At 33.3% G+C, this 12,868-nt stretch overlaps 1 protein-coding gene across 3 annotated transcripts in view; it reads left to right on the forward strand.

Moving 5' to 3' along the window:
• The window catches only part of LOC115878083 (ABC transporter G family member 23-like), a 47,000-nt gene that overhangs the window by 14,092 nt on the left and 20,040 nt on the right, over positions 1-12,868 (forward strand). For all 3 annotated transcript variants that reach the window (XM_030894440.1, XM_030894439.1, XM_030894441.1), the window contains 2 exons: positions 11,413-11,538; positions 11,609-11,702. In XM_030894440.1, the coding sequence (XP_030750300.1) occupies positions 11,413-11,538; positions 11,609-11,702 (220 nt within the window). The remainder of the gene's footprint in view (positions 1-11,412; positions 11,539-11,608; positions 11,703-12,868) is intronic.

Raw genomic sequence — 12,868 nt, forward strand, 5'->3', positions numbered from 1 at the left:
CTTCAAGAAGCCGTAGAAGATCTTGAGGAACGCCTTCAGCAGAAAATGGAAAAATTAGAGATGGACCTACAGAAGACCAGGGCGCAAGTAAGAACACCTGGCGTTCAAGGAACTGCGAATCTTAAGGCACCGACTTACGATGGACAAACCACTTGGACGATGTACCACCGCCAGTTTGAAGCAGCGGCTGCTGCCAATGGATGGACTGACCAAGAGAAAGCAGCAACACTTGTCATCGCGCTGCGTGGCCCTGCCCTGGAACTGCTGCAAACTATCCCTGCAGCCCAACAGCAGGAATACCAAACTTTGGTCGCTGCACTGGACAGAAGATATGGCGACCAACATCGACGCCAACTTTACCAGGCTCAGATCAAGACACGCCTGCAGAGGTCCGGAGAGAGTCTGCAGGAATTTGAAGCAGACTTACGTCGGCTGGTACATCTGGCATATCCAGAAGCACCGGAAGGATTTAGGGAGGAACTCCTGCTCAGTTCTTTATCAGCGGACTGAGGGACCACGAGTTACAGAGGGCGCTGCAAATATCGCGGTTTTCGACCAGCAGCGAAGTACTTGTCAGGGCGCTGGAAATAGAAGCTGCATTTAGCGCCATTCCTAAACCGAAGATAGGTTCGGTAACGGTTGAGGAACAGCCAAAGAGTTCTGACATACGTTTGGAGGAGATGTTTAATAAACTATGTGAGTTACTAGTGAACAAGAGAGTCAACAACACCCAGACAGAGAACCAGAGAAGATCCATTAGGTGCTATAGATGTGGCAGGAATGGCCATATCCAACGGGATTGCCACATCCAAATGCCATTCCGTTCATCAGCAAGAGAACATCGGCTCATCGGAAGATCCCAGGACATAAGTTGCTATAGATGTGGCAGGAATGGCCACATCAAACGGGATTGCCGCGCCCAAGTGCGATTCCGTTTACCATCAAGAGAACATAGGCACCAGGAAATAAATAGTAATGAGCGAGTATTGGCTGAAGAAAACAGAGCCTCTAGGATGTTTTCCATTAGGAGTCTAGGAAAAACCGCTGACAGTTTGGTGATCAACGGGAAGGTCAATGGTAAAAGAATTCGAATGACTGTGGATACAGGCGCTATGGTATCGTTGGTGCGGACTAACTCAGTGCAGGGATTGAAGATGATGCCTCTTAGAAGAAGAGTGTATTTACGTACAGTTACGGGGGAAATGGCCGTTGTACGAGGAGAGCTTTCATGGAACTGGAGTTAGGGAATTTGAAGTTTCGGTATAGCGTTTTAGTGGCAGACATTGAAGATGATTTTATCATGGGTATGGATTTTATCATGGGTATGGATGTGATTCATGCGAAAAACCATGTCAACATGGTTTTTCGTTCGATCACCATAGAAACATCCTGAAAATCGGAAATGAGGAATTTGCTGTATCTAAAGAGAAGATACCAGGAAATATGGAAGCAAGATCAGCGGAAATTGTGATGATACCTGGTGATGGCAAGAAGACTGTGTTCGGGAAAATGGAGAAAACCCCTGAGTGCAGTGTAGGACGGGTACAAATTATCGACAACGAGCCAGATCGACGACGAGCTACCTTCGATAAGAAAATGAAACATCGCGAAAGCACTATCAGAGTAAGGAATTTTAAACCGAGAACTGACGAATAATGGACGACGATACAATTGAGGAAAGATCAAATGGAAGATCCAGACATCGGAGCAATACTACGGCTCAAGGAAGGTAACGGCGAGAGACCACCGTGGCAGGATATTGCGGACAGAGGGCTGGTTTTCAAAGCTCTCTGGGCTCAGTGGAATTCACTGGTGATTGAGAATGGTTTGTTAAAGCGCACGTGGGAAAGTGCGGATGGCAAAACAGTAACAACTCAGTTACTGGTACCAAGGAAGAAAGTTACCCAGGTATTGGAAGAAATTCATGGTGGTAAAACTGGAGCCCATCTTGGAGTAAACAAGACCTTGAGCAAGCTGAGAGATCGTTTTTACTGGGTGGATTATTGCGAAGATGTCAAGAAGTGGTGTCAACATTGTAAGACTTGTGCAGCCAGACAAGGACCAAGTACTCGATCTGGGGGAAAAATGGAACAAGATAACGTTGGACTGTCGCTCGAAAGAATCGTTAGAAAGGAAAGATTATTGGGAATTCATAAGACCGTTAGAAGTAAGATTGCGCTAACCAGTGACAGGATGAAAGCTCGTTACGGCTGTAGTTAGAGACGCCCGCGCCGCGCCGCGCTATACCGCCCGGCCTGCATCACGTTGTACGGCGTGCTAGATGTGGCATTAATTTATGTTTTAGAGTAAATGTAGACAATTCTTTTAGTAAGTAAAAGAAGTAAGATTTATGATTACTTTAAAGAAAGTAATTCTCTTTAAAGTAATCATAAATTTATTTAATATCTGAGCAGCACATATGTAGGTGTCGATTTAATATGACATATTTTTGTAATATTTTTTTATGAAAACATGATTACATTATTTTTATTAAATAATAATGTTTATAAATAATTTTATAAACAATTATAAATAAGGACATAAATATCTTGAAGTTTGCATATGATTGAAACTCTTTTATTAAACTACGAATTTCTTCTTTTAATATATACATATGTACAGTTGTACAAATATAGGAAGAGACTTGGGGATAGCACCGGTCGCGTGTTATTTTATATTTCTCACGTTTCTAGCTATACTTGTTAAGTTGTAGGTGTTATCATTTGTGTTTTCTGCTGTTGCTCTTTATACCACTTACACTAAGATTTAAACAAACTCCTAAAAAGAGCATCGGCAACTATAAGTAAGTCGAAGTATATCGAATATATATCGAAGTATATATGGTATCACATTCGGTAGGTGGATTGTTTATAAATGGCAAGTATAATATTTTTTCAACTAAAGTGTTGTTAAAATCAGTCCAGTTTAAAAAAGTTATTTTACTTGCCATGCTAAATTACTTACTACTTGCCATGCTAGATTCTTTTTTAGATTTTTCTCTTCTTCGAATCTTTTTTTAGATACTTTTCTATCCAACGTTATAAATTTTAATGAAGGATGTTAGGCTAGATAATATTTATTTGATCTCTAACTATAACAAATTATTGTTACAAAGCCTAATAAGCATGGAACATTGTTAAAATTGAGTTAACTTAAGCTTAAAAAAATAATACTTACATTATATGTATATGACTACAGTTGAATAAAAATATATGCATATGTATGTATTTAACATTTATTTTTTATTAACATTTAATATTAAATAAATATTTTAAAAATAAATATACTTTCAATTAAAATGCGTAAAACTTTACTAAAAGTAATTTTAACATAGAATTAGAAATTAAAGTACCTACATGTGAAATATGCTATAAATGCTATCTATAACACAAAAACTATAATTAAAAAAAAAAGCACCCCAGAAAACAGCACAAAATTTTTTTCACAAACAATAAAAGCGGGAAGAGATATTATAAATTATGCTTATCTAAGTCAGTGAAAAATTCATCTAATGTATAGTATGCTTTCTTAATTAAAAATGTTGTTAATTTAGCCTTGATTTGTTAGGGATTATTTATAACCAAACGTTGTGGTATTTAGCATATGCAAATAAATCGTCATATCCAGAAAGATTTCCGTACAAAATAAAGTATATAAAGTCGGATTCTGACGACTCGTGTACTTGGCAAGTACGCCAATATTTGCGTACTTGGCAAGTATACTATTTTTGTAAACAACATTTTTTTGCAACAAGCTTGACGCTCACGCTACGCGGCGAGTGACAAATAATTGCACGAGGAACCACTCACACCATCATGGCAAGTGTATCCCACTATCAAATGTTTGTACAAGTACACGAGTAGTTAGAGTCGGCCTTAATAAAAATAAACTTTAATAAATAATAATAGAAATGTACGATTTTTGATGGTAATTTTTGATTTTTGGTTATATACATCTTGCCTTTTTTCCGCAGCATTTATGATGCGTTTTTTTAGGTCTCGTATAGTAGTATTTTTAATAAAAAACTTATAATTTTCGTTTATAGTTTTTTCTGCAAATTAAACAGTACATAACTAAATAATTTATAACGTACAGAATTTACTAAATTTCAAACTGCAGGTACAATGCATATAATGAGAAATAGGCTTACGGAACTTCGCGTCCGCCGTGCCACTAAATAAAATCGTGTCTCGGGGCGGCTATATCGGCCCGAGCGCCGATCGGTCTCGCGCGCGGCCTATTCTATATATCTAATTTAGGATAACTATAAAACTATTAGTAATAGAAGGTTGTAACGAGTTTTAAAAACTTTTTCAATATTTTTTCTTTATTTCATACGCAGATACTATGTAAAAATTCGTTCAAATAAAAAAGTTTCTCGCTTACCGAAAACCATGATACAATAAAGTTAATGTTTGAAGTTTAGTCCATTTTCCAAAAAAAATACGCTCATTATGGAACTTTAATTACTTCAGCTATCACCGCCTATGTGTTCCAAATCGATTAAAAAAAGAGTATGTGAATAAGTTGATTAGTTTAGGAGTTATCGCGTAGGAAAGGTAAAAAAACATGGTTATACATTTTTGACAGATTTTTGAGATTTTCCGGGATAAAAAATGTCTGACCCCTCCAAAAAAGTCGTAATTAGTCATTTCACATGCACAAAGCCCTAACTGATAATCCTGTATAGATAGCATGCAGTTATACCTCCAAAAAATATTTTGACACATTTTTATATCTTTTTACTCGACTATTCTAAAAAACTTTTTTTTTTTTGTAATAACTCTGATGTTATTGTAAATATCGTTATGAAACTTGGGACACTTATATACGTAGTATATTCATCAAAATGTCCTTTTTTATGTATAAATAATTTTATTAACTTCGACCATTGACGGGCTTCATTTCACACGGGTTTTATATCGAATATTTTGAAGATGAAAATAGTACGTCACTGATTATTTTCAAAATGTCCATTCATTTCTAAACACTTTTCACCTCTTGATTTTATTAGTTCGACGCGTAGTTTTTGCTTAATTCAAATCTTTTGTTTCTGCATCGTCTGGATAGCAAAAAATCTTTTTTTACATGAAAAAGTTCATTTTTATGCATAGAAGACGTGTATCAAATTTCATAAAAGTATTTATAACATCAGAGATATTATGAAAAAAACTTTTATTTAGTAAATTTTACCACCTTGTATCTAAAAAGGTAAGATATTTAGGACATACTTTCATATGAATTTTTTTTCTTAGAAGATGTCCAAGAATTACCTTTTAAATATTAGCATATCATTAAGGAACACCCTGTATATACCATTCTGGCAAGCGAAACCTTTGGTCGGCGTTTACATGTATAGGAGTGAATCGCTATGGCAATCTAGTAAGTCGGAGAGAGCAAAAATACGAAGTATTTATTACAAAACCACCATGATACAATAACAAAACCACTTAATCTGACGCTAGATTCCATGCGCTTGGTTAGGTTAGAAAATAATTGTTCTTCCAAATACGTTTAAATTTCCGTATAATTAAATATAAAATTCCGGTAATTTAAACGTATTTGTGTTCTTCTGTCTTTAGTCAGTATACAGGGTGGCGCACCTCATTCGCCTCGGTTGATTATACGAAAACGGAAAGATGTAGAAACAAAATATTTTATGAGTATACAGGGTGAGTTTCCTACGATGTTCTCTATGGGTATCTCGGAAACTACTGGAGATAGAGATTCAGATTTTTGAAAAAGTTCATGGCTTACTAGATATTTCGAAAAAAACAAATTTTTGCTATTTTAAAAATTGTCCCTAATTCCATTATAATCTATTTTAGACAAAAAGTGTTCACATAAAAGTTGTAGATAATCACATTCCTAATGAGTTTGTGTTCTCCGATTTTTTCTAAAGCCTGTCATTTTTGACTTATGACACAAACATATGTTTTTTTAAATGGAAACTATAGTTGGCCATGACTTCATAAAAAGCGCCATTTTTTAAGCTTTTCAGCGATATAAGCTATAATATGTTTCTTTCACAAAATTACTGAGTTATAACCAAGTCTTATCTTTCTTGATTAATTTCACTTAGTTAGCCATGGAAACAAGTTGAATCGTCGTTGCTCTCAGAAATGTGAAATTGTCACATCCGATCTTTGTAAATTAAAATAAACAAAAATTGTAAATAAAAATTTTTCAAATGAAGAAAAGCGTGTAGGATTATTGGTTCAAATTTTCTTGGCTATACAGTTTCGAGGATACGTTGACCGGTGAAAGTTACTTACGTTTTTTAGAGAACGATTTTCAATAGTGTTCTAATTTTGTTATGATTTATAACTTACAAAAAGACAAAATATATTATTAAACGGCTCTTTACAATTTGCATTACACAAACTAAAATTTAAAAAATAATATCACTACAAGTTATTCTAGAAAATTTTCAAAAAATCCGCAATTGTTTTGAGTACATAAATGCATCTTTTTAAAACTGAATTTCTAGCTCTCACAGAACGACCGGTCGACTTAATTAAACTTCTCCTGTTTCGCCTCTTGAAGTGCTTCTCTCAATTCATAAGTTCTTTTGTAAACCTTGTTGTTATCCATACCGCATAAAAAAAATCTAAAATGGATAGGTCAAGTGACCGAGGAGACCCATGCAATTGGTCCACCTCTTTCTATCCCTGAGTCTACATAATTATGATATAAATAATTTTTAACATTTCTTTCATTGTGGGGGGGGGGTTTAGTGTGTTATAATGAAAGTCATGTTTGAGCCACTCTATTAATGCGCTAGTATCAAAATTTAACTTTTCTAACATGTCTTGAAAACCGTTCTCTAAAAAACGTAAGTAACGTTCACCGGTCAACGGCCAACGTATCTTCGAAACTGTATGGCCAAGAAAAGTTGAACCAATAATCCTACACGCTTTTCTTCATTTGAAAAACTCTTATTTACAATTTTTGTTTATTTTAATTTACAATGATTGGATGTGACAATTTCATATTTCTGAGAGCAACAACGATTGAACTTGTTTCCATGGCTAACTAAGTGAAATTAGTCAAGAAAGATAAGAATTGGCTATAACTCAGTAATTTTGCGAAAGAAACATATTATAGCTTATATCGCTGAAAAGCTTAAAAAATGGCGCTTTTTATGAAGTCATGGCCAACTATGGTTTCCATTTAAAAAAACATATGTTTGTGTCATATGTCAAAAATGACAGGCTTTAGAAAAAGTCGGAGAACACAATCTCATTAGGGATGTGATTATCTACAACTTTTATCTGAAAACTTTTTGTCTAAAATAGATTATAATGGAATTAGAGACAATTTTTAAAATAGCCAAAATTTGTTTTTTTCGAAATATCTAGTAAGCCATGAACTTTTTCAAAAATCTGAAAGGCGCATATATATGACCCCACAAAACTGCAATTCTTTCCCCATTTAACCGATTCTCTGTCTCCAGTAGTTTCCAAGATACCCATAGAGAACATCGTAGGAAACTCACCCTGTATGTGGGAAGACAATGTGCACAATTTAAAATTATTTTGAAATATACAGGGTGTTTCAGAACTAAGATCCATACCAAAGTTATATTTTTTCTTATGGAACGTGGTATTTTATTTCATTTTTGGATTCTTGGGCCCAAAAAGAGGCATTTATAAGGGTTAAAAATGTTTAAAATTTTTAGTTTTTGAGATATTTAAAGATATTTAAATTTGCATGCTACAATAGAATAGACTATTAACACCCTGTACATTACTTTTTAGAATTAATTCTTATGCTGAGTTTAAAGGTAGAGAAATAAACTTTACTGAAAAATGGTATTGGTTCCTTAAATTTATACAGGGCTATCAAAAGTTGCTGATCTATTTTAAGGATATATTTTATATAAAAACTTCGTTATTTTTAAATGCAACACCCTGTATTTTTTTAAAATAAATCGAAGCAGATTCAAATGCTCTTTCAAACTATATTAGCGTTTCCTATACCTATCTAGCTCAGATTTTGAATAAAAATCGATTTTTGAATAAAATGGTAATCAAGATGGCTGGTATCGCCATGGCAAATTTCTAGTGACAGTTAGTAAGTATTTTCAATGTCGACATCAGTTTATGGACATTACTATTTATAATTTATAACAGTTTTATTGCAGGAAATGTAAAAAACAGGTATTGCAGAAAATGTAAAAAGTTGACATATGATATGTCATTCTATTCAGAGGGATATATTTTTTATCGAATAAAGTAGAAATATACCGAGGGTGTCATTTAAAAATCAAAAGTTGTAGCCATGTCCGGTGAAACAGAATGTGGCCAAAAACAAGTGAATACGTCAATCAATCCTAATTTATGTCACATATTAATATTAACATACCAAATCTCGTTTTTTTATCTGCAAAAATAAAAAAATTATAGGGGTGAGCCACTTTCGAAACGCACCGCAGCCGGTATATTTTACAAAGCTTGTTGACCGTACTCACACACACATTTTAGATTTACAATTTATAAATACGTGGATAAGTCAATGTGAAAAATTGTTTAATGTATTTTTTGTTGATTTTTCTTCTTTTTCTTCCACCAATTATAGAGAAACTGATGACCAGATTGTGGTCGAAACGTTTTTATAACTAAATTATTAGAAAGACATAATATAACATACATATAATGTCTATTATTTAAACTAAATTGTATTCCTAAGAATTTGTGCATAATTTATAAATATTATAGTTCAAGAAATTAAGCTAAATTAATATTTTATATACAGGGTGTCCCAGGCTGAGCGTGCATTAGAAGTTTCTAGAGAATTACAACATCTATTTATAGCTCGGAGATTTTTTGCACATCATAGTTTCACAACGAGATCTATCGATTAAAAATATTTTCAATATGGCGGCATTTCCGGAAATACCGGAAGTTGACAGCAACTTTCTTATTTTAAATGGGTGCCCCCATTTTTAAACGGTTTTATTTAGCTCGACCCGTACGGTATTTATTTATTTGTTTGTTTATTTGGGTCAAAATTAGAAATTGAAATTTAGCTACCTTCCTGTTGTCAGATTGATCTGAAATTTGGTACACACCTTTAGTTCCGTTAGGCTGGTTATTGATTGTCAAAATCTCCAGTTACGATTATAGTAAGTCGATGCAATCCACACTTGGTATAGAAGAAAGTATTACAGCAATAGTTAATGGGCCCCACGTTTTTATTTTAGTCTAATATGCCTAAAAGCTATTCTGCCTAGTACTAAAATATTTCTGAACTAGAAGTTCAAAATACCTAATTGTTAATATTATTTTCTAGATTTCAGTGCACATAAGATAAAACCGTTTAACTTAAAAAAAATTTTTACCGATTTTTTATTTATTACATACTTAAATTCTCTGTAAAATTCTATGAATATTGATATTAAACACACTATACCTAACATTAACCGTTTTTGAGAAAAAAAATATTTAAAATTTTTGGACGAAAAAATCTACCTGTCAAAAAAACTTGTGTAGCCTAGAAGTCAAATTTAGTGATTACCACAACCACTGTGCCATAAAGAGAAAACATGTGGCTATCTATTTCAAAAGTTAAATTGTTCGAATGTCATATAATAATGGCCGCAGCTGTCATAGAATTGAGCGATTACAAAATTATCATAAATCATTTTTTTCAAATGAAAACCCACTTTTATTATATCACTATCACTAGTGAAAAGGCTTTTCAATTCGTTACTTTTTGGCTATACATGTTCCTATACCTAAAATAAATCGTTTTTAATTTATTTAAGATTTAGTTTTAAATCATATATTTTTCTTGATTTTAACAAGTAGCCTATGACCACAGATTATACAGATTATAAACTTATCGTCAAAAGTATTGCTTTTCGTGGTTCCAATTTTTGGAGTCGCGCACTAGTTAGGATACTAGTTTGCGCACAAACACGCCCACTTATTGCCTCTAAAATTGTGCACAGCGCCTGACCGGCCTTGTGGTCGGCCTAATTATAACGCTGTTTAAGTGGGAGTTTGTTTTGCGCACAAGAAAATTTACTCGTTTGCTCATCGTCATAAAAAACAATTTTCGTACCACGAATTAGAGACAAGATTTTTATCTGTATACTTATAGGATACCTAATTTGTGCTATGACTTTAAACGTCAAGTGATGTAAAACAATAAATTTAGCTAAATTTTTACTGCAATTTCACAAAATTGAAAATATTTCAAAAACGGTAAGGTTTAAATATAATAAACCTTAATCAAATTTACCTTTATTTTAATCGTAGAAACTAGAAATTTAATAATATACAGGGTGTTCCATTTAAAAAAATACAACTTTGATATTTTTTACTTATTTGGGACACTCTGCATCTTGTAAAATTATTTCTAAATTGTAGCTCTAATAGTCCTTCAACGAAGCTACAATACTTCGTGTCGTATGTGGTGAACAACCCTGTATATTAAAGAAGTCTTCAAACCGATTTTCTAGAGTACCAGTTAAAATGTCTAAAGTACCATAAAACACTGATATCTTGAAATTATCTTCAGAATTTTGATGTAGGTAATTATTCTGGATTCCATCATGAATTTTTTTATCTTGAAGAGCTAAGAGCTTTATTTACATCATTTTTTTTATCTTGAAGAGCTAAGGGCACGGTACGGGGACGTTTTTTTGCGTTAAATTTAGTTTTTCTATTTTTTTTTTCAAAGGGCGCCAGAGGCGCTAAGCGCCTAGGGGCGGAGGGGGCGTTCGCCCCCCCTATACGACACGCCACTGTATATGACATTTGAACAATTTAATTTTTGAAATAGATAGCCACATATGTTCTCTTTATGTCACAGTGGCTGTGGTAATCACTAAATTTGACTTTTAGGCTACACAAATTTTTTTGACAGGTAGTTTTTTTGGCCAAAAATTTTAAATATTTTGTTTCTCAAAAACGGTTAATGTTAGATATAGTGTGTTTAACATCAATATTCATAGAATTTTACAGAGAATTTAAGTATGTAATAAAAAATGGGTATTTCCGGAAGTGCCGCCATATTGAAAATATTTTTAATCGATAGATCTCGTGAAACAATGATGTGCAAAAAATCTCCGATATAGATATTGTGGTTCTCTAGAAACTTTTAATGCACGCTCAGACTGGGACACCCTGTATATATGAATATTTTTGTAATGCAAGCTTATTTTTACCATTAAGAATATAATTTAATTTAACGTTAAATAGAATGTTATATATTTTTTGAACAGTGGATTTGCCATTCCTATTCTAAAAGTATGATAATTATAATCTTTATACATATCTAGTATAAGATTATAATATCATATAATTTAGAATATACACAAAATACGCTGCATGCGTAAAGGTTTCAATTTTCAGTTTGGTCTGTTTATCTAAAATAAATAAAATCACTATGCATATTTTTTAGATATTTGAAGCATTGCAGTGGAGGACAACAAAGAAGAGTATCACTTGCAGTAGCCTTATTACACAAACCGAAACTGTTAATTTTAGACGAACCTACAGTTGGACTAGATCCATTACTAAGAGAGAAGTATATATGTATCTTCAAAAAACATATTTAAAAGTAATAAAATGTTTTATTTTATGTAAATGTATAACAGAATATGGATATATCTCAGTGAAATTGTGAAGTCAAATAATTTCTCTGTGGTGATTACAACACATTATATAGATGAATGTAAAGATGCTGATAAGGTAAGAATCATATTATTATATACTTATAGCGGTTTTACATCTGACACTTTATTTGCTAAATTCGTTTGATCAATAGCCCCCCAAACACCAGAAGATCCATTTCGCTGACCAATCTAATCTAACAGTTCAAAGCCGCCGATTTGGCCTCTCACAGGCTTGGTCTACCCCAGACTTGGTTCGCCCCACAGACGCGAAGTTTTTATTCGCAGGCGAAGTCCGCAGGCCAAATCTTCTGGTGTGTGGGGGGCTAATATCTTGTCCAATTTATTTCACAGTGTAAAAGGACAATTTGACGTCAAAAGTTCAGGTTCATCGTGCCAATATTTAGGCCAGTAATGGTAGCCGAGTATTATATGTACCTAAAGGTGGAAAAAAATAGTAACCAACCAATCTCAACGGGAATAAGTAGATAATGATCTCCTATTTAACCCTCCAAAAGTCCCATTCGGTCCCAGTGGGGGAAGTTTGAAAAAGATCGCTGCCATCTTGGATTTTTTCGTTTTTTTTTCAAATATCTCCGTTTGCATAACTTTTTTCGAAAAAACTAAAGATATGTTTTTTAAATTTAGAATATTTTACCTTCAATCATTTTTTTTCTAAAATAAATGGTAATAGAGATAGAGCAATTTTTTATTATACGGTTTATACATTTTCCAGTTTTTTTAAACCAATCAGCTATAATTTTTGCGTTAACAGTATAGTGTTAATATAGATAAACCAAGTATAAATTTAAGCATTAAAATAATTTTAACAAGTTATTAAATAAAATCTGCCTAATAATAAATGACGTCATCCTGAGCGTCATTTTAGCCTCAACTAAAATATAAAAGTTTGTGCAACTAATTCCGTAGCACTGACCACACTTTGAAGAACATGCAAAACCCAGTTTTCTACAAGAGCAATTTTTAGAGCACTGACTCTCTTTGCAATTGCAAAAAAAAATAATTTTAGTAGGTCAGGAGGCGCCACATCTTCTGTTGAATGAATAGGTGTCATACATTGCCTTTTTGATCTTTCTTCCATCCAAACTTCGCTCTTTCCATCTTCCCCTTCCCAACCATCCTTCCTTCCATCCGTAAAGGATCTAACTTGTTACCTATCCATTCTTGAATCTAAACAATATAACTTATAACATTTCCTATAATATATATAGCTTTACAGTTACC

This window comes from Sitophilus oryzae, unplaced genomic scaffold (assembly GCF_002938485.1).
Source record: "Sitophilus oryzae breed Bouriz unplaced genomic scaffold, Soryzae_2.0 scaffold_1500_pilon_pilon, whole genome shotgun sequence".
NCBI lineage: Eukaryota > Metazoa > Arthropoda > Insecta > Coleoptera > Curculionidae > Sitophilus > Sitophilus oryzae.